Raw genomic sequence first — 22,461 nt, 5'->3', positions numbered from 1 at the left:
ACTAGTCTTAACTTTAAAGAAATACACTCTATACATTGCTAATGTGGTAAATGACTATTCTAGCTGCAAATGTCTGGTTTTTGGTGCAATATCTACATAGGTGTATAGAGGCCCATTTCCAGCAACTATCACTCCAGTGTTCTAATGGTACAATGTGTTTGCTCATTGGCTCAGAAGGCTAACTGATGATTAGAAAACCCTTGTGCAATCATGTTCACACATCTGAAAACAGTTTAGCTCGTTACAAAAGCTACAAAACTGACCTTCCTTTGAGCAGATTGAGTTTCTGGAGCATCACATTTGTGGGGTCAATTAAACGCTCAAAATGGCCAGAAAAAGAGAACATTCATCTGAAACTCGACAGTCTATTCTTGTTCTTAGAAATGAAGGCAATTTTACAAAATTGTTTGGGTGACCCCAAACTTTTAAAAGGTAGTGTGTATATATATATATATATATATATATATATATATATATATATATATATATATATATATATATATATATATATATATATATATATATATATATATATATATATATATATATATATATATATATACATATATATATGTGTGTGTATATATACATGTATATATATAAACTATTGAGAGGACTATAGTTTGTTTCAGTAAGTGAATAAAGTAAACGGGGCCTTTTTCATTCATACATCTTGGCGGTGTGCAGAGTGACTGCTTTAGTGATCGCATTGTGCTTCTTTCTCATTATGTGTGGTATCATCATACGTGGCATCATCATACATGATATCATCATAAATGGTATCATCATACGTGGAATCATCATACATGATATCATCATGGTATCATCATACATGGCATGATCATATATGGTATCATCATACGTGCCATCATACATGGCATCATCATACATGATATCACCATACATGGTATGATTATGCATTGTATCATCATAAGTGGTATCATCATACGTGGCGTCATCATACATGGTATCATCATACGTGGTATAATCATACGTAGCATCATCATACATGGTATCATCATACATGATATCATCATACGTGGCATCATCATACATGGTGTTATCGTGCATGGTATCATCATACGTGGCGTCATTATACATGGTATCATCATACGTGGCATCATCATACATGGTATCATACATGGTATAATCATACATTATATCATCATACATTATATCATCATACATGATATCATCATATATGGTATCATCATACGTGGCATCATCATACATGATATCATCATACATGGTATCATCATACGTGGCATCATCATATGTGGTATCATCATACATGGCATCATCATACATGGTATCATTATGCATGGTATCATCACACAAGGTATCATAATACATGGTATCATCAAGCATGGTATCATTATATGTGGTATCATCATGCTTGGTATCATCGTACATGGTATCATCATACGTGGTATCATATGTGGTATCATTATGCATGGTGTCATAATGCATGGTATCATCATACATGGTATTATCATACATGGTCTCATCATATGTGATATCATCATAAATGGTATCATCATACATGGTTGGTATCATCATGCATGGTATCATCATGCATGGTACCATCATACATGTTATCATCATACATGGTATCATCATACATGGTTGGTATCATCATGCATGGTATCATCATACGTGGTATCATCATACATGGTATCATCATGCATGGTATCATCATACGTGGCATCAACATACGTGGTATCATCATGCATGGTATCATCATGCGTGGTATCATCATACGTGGTATCATCATACATGGTATCATCATGCATGGTATCATCGTATGTGGCATCATCATACATGGTATCATCATGCATGGTATCATCATATGTGGTATCATCATGCATGGTATCATCATACGTGGCATCATCATACTGGCATCATCATACGTGGTATCATCATGCATGGTATCAAACCCATCCATTCATCCATTTTTTACTGCTTGTCCCTCTTGGGGTCAAGTGGAGGCTGGAACCTATCCCAGCTACAGCACATATTTTCAAACAAGCTCCATGATCGGTAGATAAAAGTCTAAAAGGTGCAGACTAAAAGTTGACCAAGGTCTGACTACCCAGCTGTTTCAGTTCTTCATGTCAGACCTGGTGTCCTCCATGATGTTCCTGCTGCTGTGTTCCTCACACTTTACTGGACTTGACATGGGTCCATTTGACTGGGAACTATTCTAACTTGCCTTTGTGCCTGTCACTGTCCGGAAGACTTGATCGGTGCACAAAGACCACTTCCTGTCTACTTGTTGTATGACCATTGCCATGGTTTCCTTTTTTGGTATTTTTGTGTGAATATCCATCCATCCATCCATTTTCTACCGCTTATTCCCTTCGGGGTCGCGGGGGGCGCTGGAGCCTATCTCAGCTACAATCGGGCGGAAGGCGGGGTACACCCTGGACAAGTCGCCACCTCATCACAGTGTGTGAATATCATGTCCTATAAAAAAAACATTGCATACAAAACAACAATTGTTACTTAAGACTACAGTATTTCATGTACTCAGCAGCCTTTTTTACTACTTTAATTACATCAAATATATACATTTACAATACCCATCATTTAAAAGTCCACTTTTTGTTAAAGGCCTACTGAAACCCACTACTACCAACCACGTAGTCTGATAGTTAATATATCAATGATGAAATCTTAACATTGCAACACATGCCAATACGGCCGGGTTAACTTATAAAGTGCAATTTTAAAATTCCTGCCACACTTCCGGTTGAAAAACTCCTTTGGATATGATTTATGCGCGTGACGTCACAAAAGCAACGGAAGTGGTTGGACCCCATCGGACCCGATAGAAAAGCCTCTTGTTTTCTTCGACAAAATTCCACATTATTCTGGACATCTGTGTTGGTGAATCTTTTGCAATTTGTTTAATGAACAATGGAGACTGCAAAGAAGAACGTTGTAGGTGGGATCGATCGGTGTCTTAGCGGCTAAGTACAATACTGTAATATCTGTGGTATTTGCATTAGTGTACTGTCTTTAAGGGTTTGGGGAACGCGCATGCGCGAGTGAGTTGGCGGAGAACTTGTGTGTGTGAGCGTGAGTTTTGGCTAACAGCAGCTCGTGTATGTGTGTGCGTTACTTTTTGAACTACAACCAGTTACCGCTTTTTAATAAAGCGATTGAGCAGCGCTTCCTCGTCTGTGTGACTCCTTCTCCACTGCGGGTTATTACAATACTTACAGCAACACAACAAGGACTACTTACTACGCCTAGCCGATGCTTGCCGCCAAACCCACGGATGAAGTCCTTCGTCGTGCCGTTGATCGCTGGAATGCAGGTGAGCACGGCTGTTGATGGGTTTCTATCTTCATTTGAGAACGATGCTACGCGCTAGCTCAGTAGCTAAGTGTGTCACCGATGTATTGTCTTGGAGATAAGTCACTTTAAATGTCCATTTTGCGTGCTCGACTCTCATTTTCAAGAGGATATAGTATCCGAGGTGGTTTAAAATACAAATCCGTGATTCACAATAGAAAAAGGAGAGAGTACATAGTTCTGTGAGGTCTGGTTGCTAAGTTAGCTTCAATGGCGTCGTTAGCACAGCATTGTTAACCTTCGCCAGCCTGGAAATCATTAACCGTGTATTTACATGTCCACGGTTTAATAGTATTGTTGATTTTCTATCTATCCTTCCAGTCAGAGGTTTATTTATTTTGTTTCTATCTTCATTTGAGAACGATGCTATCGCGCTAGCTCAGTAGCTAAGTGTGTCACCGATGTATTGTCTTGGAGATAAAAGTCACTTTAAAGGCCTACTGAAATGAATTTTTTTTATTTAAACGGGGATAGCAGATCTATTCTATGTGTCATACTTGATCATTTCGCGATATTGCCATATTTTTGCTGAAAGGATTTAGTATAGAACAACGACGATAAAGATTGCAACTTTTGGTATCTGATAAAAAAAAGGCTTGCACCTACCGGAAGTAGCGTGACGTAGTCAGTTGAACATATACGCAAAGTTCCCTATTGTTTACAATGATGGCCGCATGAAGTGAGAGAGATTCGGACCGAGAAAGCGACAATTTCTCCATTAATTTGAGCGAGGATGAAAGATTTGTGGATGAGTAAAGTGCAAGTGAAGGACTAGTGGGGAGTGGAAGCTATTCAGATAGGGAAGATGCTGTGAGAGCCGGGGGTGACCTGATATTCAGCTGGGAATGACTACAACAGTAAATAAACACAAGACATATATATACTCTATTAGCCACAACACAACCAGGCTTATATTTAACATGCCACAAATTAATCCTGCATAAAAACACCTACGTGTTTGTTATGCTAGCTCCTAGCTCCTCTGCTAGCTCCTAGCTCCATAGAACACGCCAATACAATTCAAACACCTGATCAACACACACAATCATTCAGCCCAAAAGACCGTTCACCTAACCCAAGGTTCATAAAGCTTATATATTTTTTAAAAGTTACGTACGTGACGCGCACATACGGTCAAGCTATCAAATGTTTAGCAGCCAAGGCTGCATACTCACGGTACCTGATATTCAGCTGGGAATGACTACAACAGTAAATAAACACAAGACATATATATACTCTATTAGCCACAACACAACCAGGCTTATATTTAATATGCCACAAATGAATCCTGCATAAAAACACCTGCGTGTTTGTTATGCTAGCTCCTAGCTCCTATGCTAGCTCCTAGCTCCATAGAACACGCCAATACAATTCAAACACCTGATCAACACACACAATCACTCAGCCCAAAAGACCGTTCACCTAACCCAAGGTTCATAAAGCTCATATATTTTTAAAAAGTTACGTACGTGACGCGCACGTACGGTCAAGCTATCAAATGTTTAGCAGCCAAGGCTGCATACTCACGGTACCTGGTATTCAGCTGGGGATGACTAAAACAGTAAATAAACACAAGACATATATTTACTCTATTAGCCACAACACAACCAGGCTTATATTTAATATGCCACAAATTAATCCTGCATAAAAACACCTGCGTGTTTGTTATGCTAGCTCCTAGCTCCTATGCTAGCTCCTAGCTCCATAGAACACGCCAATACAATTCAAACACCTGATCAACACACACAATCACTCAGCCCAAAAGACCGTTCACCTAACCCAAGGTTCATAAAGCTTATATATTTTAAAAAAGTTACGTACATACGCAAAAAAAAGTTGCGCACATACGGTCAAGCGATCAAATGTTTAGAAGCCAAAGCTGCATACTCACAGAAGCACGTCTGCGTCTTTGTCATCCAAATCAAAGTAATCCTGGTAAGAGTCTGTGTTGTCCCAGTTCTCTACAGGCGTCTGTGTATCGAAGTCAAAAGTCCTCCTGGTTAGAGTCTCTGTTAACCGAGTTCTTCCATCTTGACTGCATCTTTCGGGAATGTAAACAAAGAAGCGCCGGCTGTGTACTGTTGTTGCTGACTACGTTCGAAAAATACGTCCATTTCGCACCGACAACTTTCTTCTTTGCTTGCTCAGCTTCTTTCTCCATAATGCAATGAACATGATTGCAACAGATTCACGAACACAGATGTCCAGAATACTGTGGAATTATGAAATGAAAACAGAGCTTTTTCGTATTGGCTTCAATGTGGAAGGCATATCCGTGTTCCCCGGGCTACGTCACGCGTATACGTCATCCTCAGAGGCGTTTCGAACCGGAAGTTTAGCGGCAAATTTAAAATGTCACTTTATAAGTTAACCCGGCCGTATTGGCATGTGTTATAATGTTAAGATTTCATCATTGATATATAAACTATCAGACTGCGTGGTCGGTAGTAGTGGGTTTCAGTAGGCCTTTAAATGTCCATTTCGCGTGCTCGACTCTCATTTTCAAGAGGATATAGTATCCGAGGTGGTTTAAAATACAAATCCGTGATTCACAATAGAAAAAGGAGAGAGTACATAGTTCTGTGAGGTCTGGTTGCTAAGTTAGCTTCAATGGCGTCGTTAGCACAGCATTGTTAACCTTTGCCAGCCTGGAAAGCATTAACCGTGTATTTACATGTCCACGGTTTAATAGTATTGTTGATTTTCTATCTATCCTTCCAGTCAGGGGTTTATTTTTTTTGTTTCTATATGCAGTTAAAGCACGATGCTATCACGTTAGCTCGTAGCTAAAGCATTTCGCCGATGTATTGTCGTGGAGATAAAAGGCACTGAATGTCCATTTTGCGTGCTCGACTCTCATTTTCAAGAGGATATAGTATCCGAGGTGGTTTAAAATACAAATCCGTGATCCACAATATAAAAAGGAGAGTGTGGAATCCAATGAGCCAGCTTGTACCTAAGTTACGGTCAGAGCGAAAAAAGATACGTCCATCACTGCCTCTCAAGTCGTTCACTGTAACGTTCCTCATCTACGAATCTTTCATCCTCGCTCAAATTAATGGGGTAATCATCACTTTCTCGGTCCGAATCTCTCTCGCTCCATTGTAAACAATGGGGAATTGTGAGGAATACTAGCTCCTGTGACGTCACGCTACTTCCGGTACAGGCAAGGCTTTTTTTTTATCAGCGAGCAAAAGTTGCGAACTTTATCGTCGATTTTCTCTACTAAATCCTTTCAGCGAAAATATGGCAATATCGTGAAATGATCAAGTATGACACATAGAATGGATCTGCTATTCCCGTTTAAATAAAAAAAAGTCATTTCAGTAGGCCTTTAAGTTTCACTCAGTGCCTTGTTCAAACTATCAACATTTGAATGACACTCAGTGGCGCCCCCGTGTGTCATTCATTGCAATGACACAAGAGTCAAAGTTGTTGAAAATGTGGTGATAATAATAATGGAGCCCTTGTTCATCTTTCTCTTCTTCTGCCCTCTTACTTGCAGGTTAGCTACCTTTTATACTATTATTATTATTATTATTATTATTATTGTTATTGTTATTGTTATTGTTATTATTATTATTGTTATTATTATTATTATTATTATTAGTGCCCTCCCACTGTCCCCACAATGACTTCATTGACAAGTGTTGTAAATTAGCTTTAAATTAGCATTGGCTACAAACACTATGATGCATACATTGGATAACTGTTTCATATGGCTATATTTCTGTATCCGTCCCTATTTCAAATAAACCTTTATATATATATATATATATATGTATATATATATATATATATATATATATATATATATATATATATATATATATATATATATATATATATATATATATATATATATATATATATATATATATATATGTATATATATATATATATATATATATATATATATATATATATATATATATATATATATATATATATATATATATATATATACATATATATATATATATATATTGACGGTCCCCACAATGTGAGGAACACACCCACTCACCAGTTAATGTGTTTTGAGGTTTTCAGAAGTTGCTAACCAAGATGAGATGTGTAACCTGAGTCTAGTTGCCAACCAAGATGAGATATGTAACCCGGGTCTAGTTGCTAACCAAGATGAGATGCGTGACCCGGGTCTAGTTGCTAACTAAGATGAGATGCGTAACCCGTGTCTAGTTGCTAGCTAAGATGAGATGTGTGACCCGGGTCGAGTTGCTAGCCAAGATGAGATGCGTGACCCGGGTCTAGTTGCTAGCTAAGATGAGATGCGTGACCTCTGTCTAGTTGCTAACCAAGAGGAGATGCGTGAACCGGGTCTATTTGCTAACCAAGATGAGATGCGTGACTGGGTCTAGTTGCTAACCAAGATGAGATGCGTAACCTGGGTTTAGTTGCTAACCAAGATGAGACATGTATCCTGGGTCTAGTTGCTAACCAAGATAAGATGCGTGACCCGGGTCTAGTTGCTAGCCAAGATGAGATGCGTGACCCGGGTCTAGTGGCTAGCTAAGATGAGATGCGTGACCCGAGTCGAGTTGCTATCCAAGATGAGATGCGTGACCCGGGTCTAGTTGCGAGCTAAGATGAGATGCGTGACCTCTGTCTAGTTGCTAACCAAGAGGAGATGCGTGAACCGGGTCTAGTTGCTAACGAAGATGAGATGCGTGACCTGGGTCTAGTTGCTAACCAAGATGAGATGCGTAACCTGGGTTTATTTGCTAACCAAGATGAGACATGTATCCTGGGTCTAGTTGCTAACCAAGATAAGATGCGTGACCCGGGTCTAGTTGCTAGCCAAGATGAGATGCGTGACCCGGGTCTAGTGGCTAGCTAAGATGAGATGCGTGACCCGAGTCGAGTTGCTATCCAAGATGAGATGCGTGACCCGGGTCGAGTTGCTAACCAAGAAGAGATGCGTGACCCGAGTCGAGTTGCTATCCAAGATGAGATGCGTGACACGGGTGTGGTGTAGTGTGCCCTAGGACATGTCTTGAAGGGGAAGCAGAATGCTCCTCTAAGCAGAAACACACGTAGACATGCCATGAGCTCAGCATCACTGAAGACAAACAAGACTTTTCACATCCTTCTAACAAAGAACAGGATCAACCTGTCCCACTCTTCTCGGCTCAATTTGTGCCGCAGTGGACTCTGTTCTCCAGGGTGCATCTGCTTGCATCTTAGTGGACGTGTGAGGAGACTTCTCAGGTGCAGAGTCGTCACTTGTTGTGCCTGTATCAACCTGCCTCATCCATGGTGACACACACTTTAAAGGTGGTGGGTGGCTGGTGTTGAGGTTACCATGGCAACTGGAGGCATGGACATGTATCACAGCTCGCTCACATCTGCTTCTTCATTCAGTCCAAACACCTTCCAATTTTTTATACTCGCACTACATAACTTTGATGGCACATCACATTTCCCTTCCACCAGCTCTAAAAACGGTATTTGGCATAAAAAAACAAAACAAAAGGATATTCATAAGTTGTTGTTTCCCCCATGTTACCCATTCTTTGATCCCGAGTGTAGACCATGGAGGGCCCCAAAAACATGTGTTTCCCAGCCGCGGTCTGCGGTACTCGGTTGTAATACACCTTTCCACCACTTGGGGCAGTAATGACAATATCAAACTGAAGAAGTCTGGGGATAAAGTCATAGAGACGTTTCTTAAGCGCAAAAATGATGACTAAAGTAGTGGAGCTGTGAGTTCATTTGCACTTTAATTTGATAAAGTATGATGATTCCATGCATGATGATACCATGTATGTTGATGCCACGTATGATAATACCACGTATGATGATGCCACGTATGATGATACTACGTATGATGATACCACGAATGATGATACCATGCATGATGATACCATGTATGATGATGCCACGTATGATGTTGCCACGTATGATGTTGCCACGTATGATTTTGCCACGTATGATAATACCACGCATGATGATACCATGCATGATGATACCATGCATGATGCTACCATGCATGATGATGCCACGTATGATACCATGCATGATGATGCCACGTATGGTGATACCACGCATGATGATGCCACGTATGACGGTACCACGTATGGTGATACCATGCATGATGATGCCACATATGATGATACCATGTATGATTATGCCACGTATGATGATTAAGGCTGAAACGACGCGTCAGTCGACGTCATCGGTTACGTAAATACGTCGACGCCGTTTTTGTGCGTCGACGCGTCGCATATTTACGTCACATTACCGTCATGGCGGAGCGCAAAGCAGACGGTTCGAGCGAGGGGGAAAAAATCACGCCAAAAGTCGTCAAAAGTGTGGGAGTATTTCAATACACGGCCTAATAATGTTGTTGTATGCACACTGTGTCGAGTGGAAATGGCCTATCATAGCAGCACAACGGCTATGAACGAACATTTGAAAAGAAAACCATCAACTAGTCAATCGTCTGTGTGAGCATACGTTGTCATCAGTTGTCATCATTACACAAAAACATGAATGTGTCATTTGTATCTGCTAGGGGTGTAACGGTACGTGTTTTGTATTGAACCGTTTCGGTACGGGGCTTTCGGTTCGGTATGGGGGTGTACCGAACGAGTTTCTAAGCTAAAGCTAAAGTCTTAACAAGCTGCTTTGCTCCTTTTGCTTCTGTCTCAGCACGCAGCAATGTCCCACCCACACAACCATCTGATTGGTACACACAAAGCATTATCAGCCAATCAGCAGTGCGTATTCAAAACGTTAGCAGCCAATCAACAGTGCGTATTCAGAGCGCATGTAGTCAGCGCTTCAGCGTCTAGCAGATAGGTGTTTAGCAGGTGAGCATCAGGCAGCGGACTCTCCCCAAATGATAATCAACACCTCCCAGTCAACGACTAGTAACATCACTATGAGCCCGTTGACCTTCTAGAAACTTAAACTGCAGCTCAGCTCACTCGCAGTCCTGGCTTGAGGTGAAGGCTAATTAGCTCTCAGTTCCAGCCACATCGACCCCTTCTGAGCGCCTATTTTCAGCTGCTGGGAATATTGTAAACAAGAAAAGAACCAGAGCATGTAGACATGCTAACCTTTCTTCATTACAACTGTTAGTCACTCACTGGAATGAGTAGAATTGGTTATTGTGTACTGTGTTGGACTGGATGTTTATTTTGCACATTTTAAAAGCAATACTTAATGTTTACAGTGCTCCAGAATATTTAGATTGGCACTTTTTTGTATTGGATGTTTATCTTTATTTTTGCACATTTTAGGATATATGCAATACTTTCACTTTTGTTGAAATGTTTACACTGTTACAGAATATTTCGTTTTGCACTTTTTTGTATTGGATGTTTATCTTTATTTTTGCACATTTTAAAGCAAAATAAGCAATACTTTTACTTTTGAAATGCTTATACTATTGCAGAATATTAAGATTTGCACTGGATTTTTACTTTTATATTTGCACATTAAAAAGCAAATAAGCTACTTTTAATTTTGTTAAATGTTAAAAGTTTTAAATGTTTACATTGTTACAGAATATTTTGTCATGTTGTAGTCAATGTTGACTGAGTGGCCATACTTCTTTTTTATGGTAAATAAAAGCCATGCCTTTTGATATGATAATACCACACATGATGATACCACGCATGATGATACCATGCATGATGATACCATGCATGATGCTATCATGCATGATACTACCATGCATGATGCTGCCATGCATGATGATGCCATGTATGATGATGCCATGCATGATGATGCCACGTATGATGATACCATGCATGATGATGCCACGTATGACGGTTCCATGTATGATGATACCATGTATGATGATACCCTGCATGATGATGCCACATATGATGATACCATGCATGATGATACCACGTATGAAGATACATGTATGATGATGCCACGTATGATGATACCACGCATGATGATACCATGTATGATGCTACCATGCATGATGATGCCACGTATGATACCATGCATGATGATGCCACGTATGACGGTACCATGCATGATGATGCCACGTATGATGGTACTACGTATGACTATACCACGTATGATGATACCACACATGATGATGCCACGTATGATGATATCATGTATGATGATGCCACACATGATGATACCACATATGAAGATACATGTATGATGATACCACATATGATGATACCATGTATGATGATACCATGTGTGATGATTCAAATCAAAAGTAAAATTATTAATTCAGCCTTAATATTTGATTTGGCTCCGGTCCTCTCTGTAGTGGAACAGTTGGTAAAGTTAAGGTAAAGTTTCCCTTAATCAATGACTGGATGGTAGATGTATGTTCCTTGGTGGTTTGAGGAAATGCACTTCAGTTCCTGCCATGGATGGTCTGGTCTAGGAGTGGTGGACCCCCAGACTTCAGGGGACATTTGTAGCTGAAGACATCTTTGTGCAGGAGGAACAGTCCTGGGGTTTTACAATTTGCTGTGCTGGTTAAATCTCGGGTCTCAGCCTCGCCTGTTTTCCTGATGCAGTCAAAGAAACACACACCCAGTAGTTTGATGTATCATCTCCACACTTTCATCTGCCGGTCCACAGGGACGCTCTGCAAACGACACAATCCCAGCATGAAATGAACCACAAAATAAAAGGATTGCTATTGATCACACGGACATTATTTGCTGCAGTGCCTCAAACCTCCAAAATGAAAGTCATTTTTAAAATGACTTCTTCACCCTGCAGCTTCCACACTTTTTGTCTGGATTTAATCCAACAAGATGGGTCTCCAAGGGTGTGCAGAACCCTACAGCGTCGGAAACGGGTTCTGTTCAAGCAGCCATTGGTTAGGACTGTAAAATGTTGACGCCGATCCCGAAGGGCGTCAGTAGAACCTTCTTGAAGGAACATAGATGCTGCTTTAGCAGAAATAGCTGACATGTGTGTCCACATGTAGAGGAACTTGGATATAAAGTGTTCCCTCCCTCCTTTAATCTTCTGAGGTTACCTTCCAAAAAATACCTGCTTTAAGTGAAATACGTGTAGTAGTTTTAAAAATATATATATATATATATGTGTTTTCGTTCATTATATATTTTTTTCGTTTACACTTTGTTTTTTTCATTTACTGTGCATCTTTTTCCTTTACAGGTTTTTAAATGTTTTTATGTATTATATGTTTTTTTGTTTCTTAATATATATTTTTTCGTTTTTTATACTTGTTTTCGTTCTTTTTTTTTTGTTTTCATTTACACTGTTTTTTTCATTTATTGTGCATGTTTTTTTGTTTACAGGTTATTATTTTTAATTTATTATATGTTTTTTTCGTTTACAATATTGTAAGGTATATGTTTTTCTTTTTTTTCCTTTTTTTATATATTCAGTTCAGTTTCAGTTTATTACGATACAATGTGATGCATCGCATTTCTCCAGTTGTTTTATTACAGCACGTCCGAAAAGGAGTAGGAAGAAGATGAGCTTATTTATCTTTCCCCTTTTCATACCATAGCAATTTTATCCCATTTCCTTTTTCTCCGTAACAGAACAGTGAATAAATAAATAACATACCATAGTAAGTAGGGCTATGAATCTTTGGGTGTCCCACGATTCGATTCAATATCGATTCTTGGGGTCACGATTCGATTCAAAATCAATTTTTTTTTTCAATTCAACACGATTCTCGATTCAAAAACGATTTTTTTTCCCGATTCAAAACGATTCTCTATTCATTCAATACATAGGATTTCCGCAGGATCTACCCCAGTCTGCTGACATGCAAGCAGAGTAGTAGATTTGTGTAAAAAGGTTTTATAATTGTAAAGGACAATGTTTTATCAACTGATTGCAATAATGTAAATTTGCTTTAACTATTTAATGAACCAAAAATATGACTTATTTTATCTTTGTGAAAATATTGGACACAGTGTGTTGTCAAGCCTATGAGATGCGATGCAAGTGTAAGCCACTGTGACAATATTGTTCTTTTTTTTTTTTTTTTTAAATGTCTAATGATAATGTCAATGAGGGATTTTTAATCACTGCTATGTTGAATTTGTAACTAATATTGATACTGTTGTTGATAATATTCATTTTTGTTTCACTACTTTTGGTTTGTTCTGTGTCGTGTTTGTGTCTCCTCTCAATTGCTCTGTTTATTGCAGTTCTGAGTGTTGCTGGGTCGGGTTTGGTTTTGGAATTGGATTGAATTGTTATGGTATTGCTGTGTATTGTTTTGTTGGATTGATTAATTTAAAAAAAATAAAAAAAAATTTTTTTTTTTAAAATATATATAAAAAAAAATTAATCGATTTTTTTAAAATGACAATCAATTCTGAATCGCACAACTTGAGAATCGCAATTCGAATTCAAATCCATTTTTTCCCACACCCCTAATAGTAAGCAAACAAATATTAAATGCATAAATAATCTTTATCTCAAGAGAAAAACAAAGGGTTTAAGATGTTCATTATATATTTTTTCCTTTACACTAGATGTTTTTTTTCCATTCACTGTGCTTTTTTTTTTTTGTTTACAGGTTGTTGTTTTTTTTATTAATATGTTTTTTTCGTTTACAGTTAAAGTTAAAGTACCACTGATAGTCCCACACACACTAGGTTTGGTGAAATTACTCTCTGCATTTGTTGCACCCCCTGGGAGGTGAGGGGAGCAGTGAGCAGCAGCAGTGGCCGCGCTCTGGAATCATTCTGGTGATTTAACCCCTTGATGCTTAGTGAGGCAATGGTTACCATTTTTTATTAGTACTGTAAGGCAGTGGTCCCAAACACCGGGCCGCTCCTCGGTACCGGTCCGTGGATCAATTGCTACCGGGCCGCACAAGAAATTAAAAAAACAACAAAATATTTATTTTTTTTAAATTTGATTAAATCAACATAAAAAACACAAGATACACTTACAATTAGTGCACCAACCCAAAAAAACTCTAAACCCCCCCCCAAAGGGTTGTTTCTTTCTGTTATTAATATTTCTGGTTCCTACATTATATATCAATATAGATCAAGACAGTCTGCAGGGATATAGTCCGTAAGCACGCATGATTGCATTTTTTATGACAAAAAAATAAAATAAAAAATACCATCTACTCTGCATGTTTTTTTGTTTACAGGTTGTTTTTTTTATTTATTGCATGTTTTTTTCGTTTAGTCTAAAACATTAAAAATAAACACAAAAAAATAATACTATGGTACATTTTTAGTCTACTTTATACCTTTCGTTGTCACCCTCTTTTTGTGCCCATGTGTGATGATCTTTTCCATCCTTATCCTTTCCATCTTTTGTAACTGAGCTACTGTGTGGAACAATTTCCCTTGTGGATCAATAAAGTTGGTCTAAGTCTAAGTTTACAGGGCTGTACAGTATATGTTTTTTCATTTCTTTTTCATGTTTTAAGTCTGTAAAACCCCTAACCACACACTTTGTAACTTTTTCTCAGAAAGGCATTAACATTTTCTCACATTTCTCTCGTTTAAACACTTTCAATGTTCAAACCTTTGTGGATTTAAAAAAATTACTACAGTACACTACTGTATTAAAGAATGAAACCAAAGATCAAAACCTGTTTTTTAGGGCTCGAGAATTTTTTGACCTATAAATAAGCCCGGGTTTTATCATAAAGCCCGAAGCATTTCCACACATAACCAGAGTCACGCGATCTTTTTGGGCCTTAAATCCTGCGCTTTTGGCTTTGTCCTGCATTATAAAGGTGTGGTAGGGCATTCGTTTCCAAAATAAGTCTGTCTCATCCATATATTATAAACTTGTTCAGGATTATATCCCCCAACCACAGTATACATTCTGTAGTGTACAGGGCACATGGCATGAAGAAGATTGATTGACAATGGTCTACAGTCCCTTAACTGATTTGAATTTTGTGTAAAAGTCTCTATCGACGTGGTCAACTGTTCTGTTTGTGTCTGCAGGTCTGTCTGGGAACCCCGTGGACCTGGAGAAACGACACGGTGCATTTGGGAAGAACTTCATCCCGCCAAAGAAACCCAAGACTTTCCTGCAGCTGGTATGGGAGGCCCTGCAAGACGTCACCCTCATCATCTTGGAGGTAGCAGCCATCATCTCGCTTGGCTTATCCTTCTACCATCTACCAGGAGGAGACGCTGAAGGTCAGTGCCGCCTGCCGACAACTTGCAGGAACCTTCTCACCTTCTCTAACTTACTGGGTCCTTCAGCTGGTCGGGTCCTACAAAACACAACAAATGACAAGCTGGTCCGATTGCACACAAACCATGAAAATGATATCACTTTGATAGATTTCAGTCATATCTGGATAATGCATGTTGGTGACCGCAACAAGCTGCTATGCTTTGCCATAGGAACATAACATCCAGACAGAGAAGTGATAGAACACAATAGGAAGCCTTTTATTGTCACTGAAACCACATTTCTAGTATAATGATTGATGATAAAATGAACTGGAAACCTCATATAAAAAATATACAACATAAAGTGGCAAGAAACTTGTCAATAATGAAAAAAGCAAAACATGTTCTAGACCAAAAATCACTTAATATTCTCTACTGCTCGCTAGTGTTACCATATCTGAGTTATTGTGCAGAAATATGGGGAAATAACTACAAAAGTACATTTTATTCATTAACCGTGTTACAAAAAAGATCAAATAGAACAGGGATGTCAAAGTGGTTTACATTGAGGGCCACATCACAGTTATGGCTGCCATCAGAGGGCCGCTTGTAACAGTGAATAATGTAGGAATTTTCCTCTGGATTTCATTATTGATTATATCAATTGTTTTAAGTATACTGTCCATTTTACAGTAAAAACTTTGCATGTACAAAATGTTACTGTAAAATATAGTGTTATTTTTTTTTTTAGAAAAACCGTACCACTGTTTGAGTTTGAGTTTATTTGGAACATGCAAGCATACAACATGATGCATCACAATTTCCAGTTTCTCTTTTCAACATGTTGGAAAAGGAGTAGGAAGAAGCAGAGCTTATTTAATCCTACCCCTTTTCTTTTACATAGCAGTTGCTAAACGGTCAAAATATAGCAGCTCAGTCAACAAATTTGAACGCAAAAAATGTTAGTTCTTTTTCAATTTATGCTGTAAAGAACACCGTCAAATTCATCGTCATTTTTATTAATTTGATGGGCAGTTTTCTGTAAAATCATAAGTCAAGCAGATATTTAAGTATCTAGACAGAAAATGTTTGTAAAGTATGATAATATACTGTAATATTTGTTGTAATAATGGATACTATTACAGTTAAAAAGGTATGCAATTTCAAGCAGTACATATATTTTTTTTGTCAAAATGAAAACAATCAATGACATTTAGTGAGAAAATATCAAGTACTTTATTGACACATATCATTTCCAGGTGTTTGCGGGCCAGTTAAAATGATGTGGCGGGCCAGATCTGGCCCCCGGCCTTGACTTTGACATCTGTGAATTATAATGATACATAATGTTGGATATAGAGAACATTCAAACCCTTTCTTCATTGAATCAAAAATACTGAAATTCCACGACATAGTGAATTTACAAACAGCTAAAATTATACACAAAGCAAACTAGAATCTGATAGCCAAGAATATACAACAATTCTTCTCAACAAAAGGAGAAATATAATCTTAGAGAAAAATGTAATTTAAAACTTTTGTACGCACGTACAACACTTAAGACCTTCAGTATATCAGTATGTGGAATTAAATGATGGAATGGATTAAGCAAAGAAATCAAACAATGTACTAATATTATCCACTTCAAGAAACTCTTCAAACTTAGTGTTTACAAAGTACAAAGAAGAAGAACCATGATAAACATTCTACATTTATTTCATCCATTCATTCATTTTCTAGATCATCTTATTTATTTCACCATATGAAATATAACTTACTTCACTTATAATTATTTATTACTAATGTTATTACTTATGGAGTATATTGTGAATAAATTGAGAACAGACAGTGAACCAACGTGTTAGCAACTGCTATGTAAAGGAAAAGGGGTAGGATTAAATAAGCTCTGCTTCTTCCAATTGTATGATTTCTACACAATATTACATGGTCATAGATGTCTGCAAGAAGGATTTTAAACTTTTGTAGAAAATATTTTGATCATTTTTATGATTTCTACACAATAATACAAGGTCATAGATGTCTGCAAGAAGGATTTTAAACTTTTGTAGAAGATATTTTGATAATTTTTATGATTTCTACACAATAATACATGGTCATAGATGTCTGCAAGAAGGATTTTAAACTTTTGTAGGATATAGTTTTGATCATTTGTATGATTTCTGAGGGCAGCACGGTGGAACAGGGGTTCGTGCATGTGCCTCACAATACGAAGGTCCTGAGTAGTCCTGAGTTCAATCCCGGGCTCTGGATCTTTCTGTGTGGAGTTTGTTCTACCTTTCACTGTGTGGGTTCCCTCCGGGTACTCCGGCTTCCTCCCACCTCCAAAGACATGCATCTGGGGATAGGTTGATTGGCAACTCTAAATTGGCCCTAGTGTGTGAATGTGAGTGTGAATGTTGTCTGTCTGTGTTGGCCCTGTGATTGTGATGAGGCGGCGATTTGTCCAGGGTGTACCCCGCCTTCCGCCCGAATGCAGCTGAGATATGCTCCAGCGCCCCCCGCGACCCCAAAAGGGACAAGCGGTAGAAATGGATGTGTAACCCATATGGAAATATAGTGTCACTAATATATTCTCCTATTATTCATTTCTAATCTATGGTGTGCCAAAGTCACTTTGGTCACTTAAAAAATGTTAAACTTGATGTGTCAAAGTCATGTGGTCACTACAGGGTTAAATTAATGATACATGCACGCAGCATGTTATTCACATGTTGGCCAGTAGAGGTCGCATGCACCTTTCTCATTCCAGACATTCCTTCACTGAACGTCAAAGAGTGAAGGCACGAGTCATATCGTTGTGTTACAAAGACAAGGTTTATAAGTTAAAATACTTGTCACTTCTCAAACCGAGTGTTGTAATAGCAGCATAAGATAGCCTGGTTCCAGTGGGAGCTGGATTGCTGTGTTTTGTGCTGCTGAGAACTTCAATTGTTTTTTTGTATGATCCTGAAGTCTGGTTCCAAACTGGACTTGAGTTATGATGGCGAGCCAGTCCCAGTGAGTGAGAGTCTGCGGAGAGGGAGCGTTTGGATGTGGTGTGGCCAGCTGCATCGGTCTCCACACTCTGCAGTGACCTTTAACTGAACTGATCCACCATCAGAGTCGCAAGTATCGAACCGAATCAGTATGGAATAACGGATTACAATAGAACTAAGGATTCCCAACCAAGGAATATAGACAGTGATCAATTCATTACTACCCGGGTAGAATTTACTTTTTGAAAGGACAATTTAAAAAGGACATTTCTTCTATTTTGCTACTTTTGAATTTTTGCAACAGAGCTCTATTTTTATTTATTTTTGGGGGTATTTACAATTTAAAAAGCACACTGTTCATGTGTTATTGTTTATTACTGTGCAATAAATTTGCCAGCAGTTGTTCTGTGGTCCACTAAGTACGTAACGTCTCATTGCGAGTCTCTCAATTATACAGCCAAGAACCTAGTAATCTTAATTTTTGTACTAACCTGCTATCCTACAGTAGGGGTGCTACACACTTGGCGAGCCAGCCAGGAGCGCTGTGATTCCGAATTCATACTGTACGTACAATACAGAACAACTCTGGCACGTTTATTCACAAATTTTGTAATACGTCTGACTTTACACTTGAAATATGGATGTCATTAAGTCTGAAAACATTAAGGTACCCAGTTCAGTACTGGTCAGTGGCATGTCTGGTACTGAAGTAGATGAGGAGGTATTTGACTTTTTGAATCAATATGGGTCCATTGAAAGAGTGGTTAAAATTGACAGTTCCGATGCTAAATTCCCAAATTCTGCTATTGTTGAGTTTAAATCTGGTGAAGGTGTTAGTGTTCTTGCACGTGATTTACCATATAACAGACCTTCTTCAGATGACAAAATTACACACTATGTGCAGCTCTTATCTAGTGTTTATGCTGCTAATGCAGGTTCAAACATAACCAAATTCTACCTGTGTGAGCTGGAAAGCATTGCAAAATTGAGTGGCACAGACTTTGAGAAAGTCCTGCGAGAGGAGTTGGCCAGAATTCAAGAAAGCCGGCCAGCTCAACGAGATGAGGAAGTTGAGCACCAAACCCCCTCGTCTACTCCTCACAAGAGTGGAGTTGAACCAGAGTTTGTCCAGACCCCAACTCAGTCCACTCTAAATATGAATGCGGTCCCACTTAAACAAACCCTGCCTAGTGGTGCCAGATCACCCTTTCAGCTACCACTTGACCAAATTAACACACCTGAGGTGCAGAGAATGGTGGTGGAGCATATTGTAAAGAGCAGTGACATGTCATCAACACACCATGTCAGGTTGAGGCCTTTCTCTGGGAAAACTCCCTGCCCCAGCCTGGAAGTCGATTATGAGACTTGGCGTAGTAATGTCGAGTTCTACTTCAGCGATACCACAATCCCTGACAAGCAAGTGGTCAGAAGGATTGTAGAAAGTCTCCTTCCTCCAGCTGTAAATGTTGTAAAGCATCTTTGGTCCCAGTCGAGCCCACGTGACTATTTGCATGTTCTTGACTCAGCCTACGGTACTGTGGATGATGCTGATGAGCTCTTTGCAGCATTCCTTACTACCGACGCAGAGCCGGGTGAAAAGGCTTCTGCTTATTTACATCGCTTACAGTCAAAACTGAGCAAAGTAGTCAAGAGGAATGGCATTCCTGCCAGCGACGCAGACCGGCAACTGCTGAAACAGTTCTGCAGGGGATGTTTCAACAATAGTTTAATCACACATCTTCAGCTGTCCCAACTGCAGAAGGATGCCCACCCTCGTTCTCCGAGTTGTTGCTCTTAGTGAGGACGGAGGAAGACAAGCAGGCTGCCAGATCTCGTCGTATGAAGCAACATGTTGGATTTCACAAAACTAAAGTGCAGTCTAATAATGTGAACGTGTACAACTCTGATTCAGATGAGAAGGACATAGCAGCTGCTGCTGTAAAGGACAACCATAATGAGAGTACAAAGAAAATACAAAAACAACTTGCACAACTTCAAGCCCAGTTGGCAAACCTGAAAGCGTCCGTGGATGAATCTTCCACAAAGGCTACCTCCAAGGGAGCTAAGCCAAAGAAACCCAAGGAAAAGGAGCATAAGACAGAGGCTGTCCTAAGAGACAAAAAGAAACCACGACCGTGGTATTGCTTTAACTGTGGCGAAGATGGACATATAGCGCCAGCTTGTCCCAACGAGTCCAACCCGGAGGTTGTTGAGGCTAAACGCCAAGAACTCAAAGAGAAACAAAAGCTGTGGGACGAACAAAGCAAACAGGATTTTTAAATCCTGTTCCTGTTGAGGAGCAAACAGGAACAAAGACTAACACAAGCTCCAAACAAAATATTTCAAGTTATTCTCACAGAACCAAGCACCAATCTAAAATACCAAAAGGTTTAATTGGCAACAAATGCATCAGTGATGTGACAGTGTCAGGTGTAAAATGTAACTGCCTTCTTGACACAGGGTCTCAGGTGACCACAATTTCAAACTCATTCTACACAGAGCACTTGTCAGAAAAGCCTATCCAGCCATTCAATCTTCTTGATGTGGAAGGTGCTAATGGTCAGTCTGTCCCATATTTGGGCTATGCAGAAGTCAGTATTAAGTTGCCAAAAGAGTTTATTGACACTGCACCCGAAGTGAACACTCTAGCATTAGTTGTCCCTGATCAACGCTCCAACAGTGACCTGCCTGTTCTAATAGGGACCAACTTACTTGATGTATTATATGATGAAGAGTGCCAATACAACACTCAAAAGACCACTTCAACTGTTCATGGCTACAAACAAATCCTCAGTGCACTTGAATTTAGACAAAAGCTAAAGAGCACTGGGCAAATAGGTCTAATGACACTCAAAGGGAAACCGCAGCAAGTTATTCCTGCACATGATGAAGTCCTTGTGGAAGGCCAGGTCAAAGTCAATCCTGCAAATACGGAGAAATTGGCAGTTCTGGAACAGCCAAGAAAGTCTGTCTTACCTGGTGGCATTTTCGTTGACTGTTGCCTCGTCACTTTGCCCCAGCAGCCTCAGCACAAGTTGGCTGTTTGGCTGAGAAACGAGACAGACCATGACATAACACTACCCACAAACTGTGTTGTCGCAGAACTACATGTTCCTGATAAGATTGTTAAAAAAGTCCATTACCTAACAAGAATGCAGATACTGTGAACTGTTGTAGTGCAACCTTTTCTCCAAATCAGTCCACAAACAACACCCTGACATTTGACTTCGGCAATTCTCCTCTACCAGAGGAATGGAAAACCAGAGTCACAGAGAAACTCAATGGTTACTCTGATGTGTTCGCACATCATGACTTTGATTTTGGTCATGCCACCAAAGTCAAGCATCGTATCAAGCTCAAAGACGAAACGCCTTTTAAACAGCGTTCAAGACCCATACATCCCAATGACTATGAGGCTGTGAGGAAACACCTTAAAACACTGCTAGAAGCTGGTGTGATAAGGGAGTCCGAGTCACCCTACTCGTCACCCATAGTCGTTGTAAAGAAAAAGAACGGTGATGTCCGACTTTGTGTCGATTACCGTAAGTTGAATACGCAAACCATAAAGGATGCTTATGTATTACCAAACCTCGAAGAAGCATTCTCCGCCCTCACCGGGTCACAGTGGTTTTCCGTAATGGACCTCAAGTCCGGATATTACCAAATTGGTATGGAAGAAAGTGACAAAGCCAAGACTGCTTTTGTCTGTCCCCTGGGGTTTTGGGAGTTCAACCGTATGCCCCAGGGGATAACCAATGCGCCGAGTACATTTCAGCGCCTAATGGAGAAATGCATGGGTGACATTAACCTGAAAGAGGTGCTTGTCTTTCTTGATGATCTCATTGTGTTCTCTGCCTCCCTGGAGGAACATGAGGCCAGGCTTCTGCACGTCCTTCAACGGCTAAGAGAATATGGTCTCAAGCTTTCTCCCGAGAAGTGCAGATTCTTCCAAACATCTGTACGTTATCTTGGGCACATCGTCTCAAGAGATGGTGTCGAGACTGATCCCG

At 39.4% G+C, this 22,461-nt stretch overlaps 1 protein-coding gene across 5 annotated transcripts in view; it reads left to right on the top strand.

Moving 5' to 3' along the window:
* The window catches only part of LOC133655653 (plasma membrane calcium-transporting ATPase 1-like), a 232,155-nt gene that overhangs the window by 121,426 nt on the left and 88,268 nt on the right, over positions 1 to 22,461 (top strand). For all 5 annotated transcript variants that reach the window (XM_062056042.1, XM_062056033.1, XM_062056016.1 and 2 more), the window contains exon 3: positions 15,279 to 15,476. In XM_062056042.1, the coding sequence (XP_061912026.1) occupies positions 15,279 to 15,476 (198 nt within the window). The remainder of the gene's footprint in view (positions 1 to 15,278; positions 15,477 to 22,461) is intronic.

The sequence above is a fragment of the Entelurus aequoreus genome, linkage group LG01, assembly GCF_033978785.1.
Source record: "Entelurus aequoreus isolate RoL-2023_Sb linkage group LG01, RoL_Eaeq_v1.1, whole genome shotgun sequence".
NCBI classification, from domain to species: domain Eukaryota; kingdom Metazoa; phylum Chordata; class Actinopteri; order Syngnathiformes; family Syngnathidae; genus Entelurus; species Entelurus aequoreus.
This window is presented reverse-complemented; position numbering and strand designations above follow the sequence as displayed.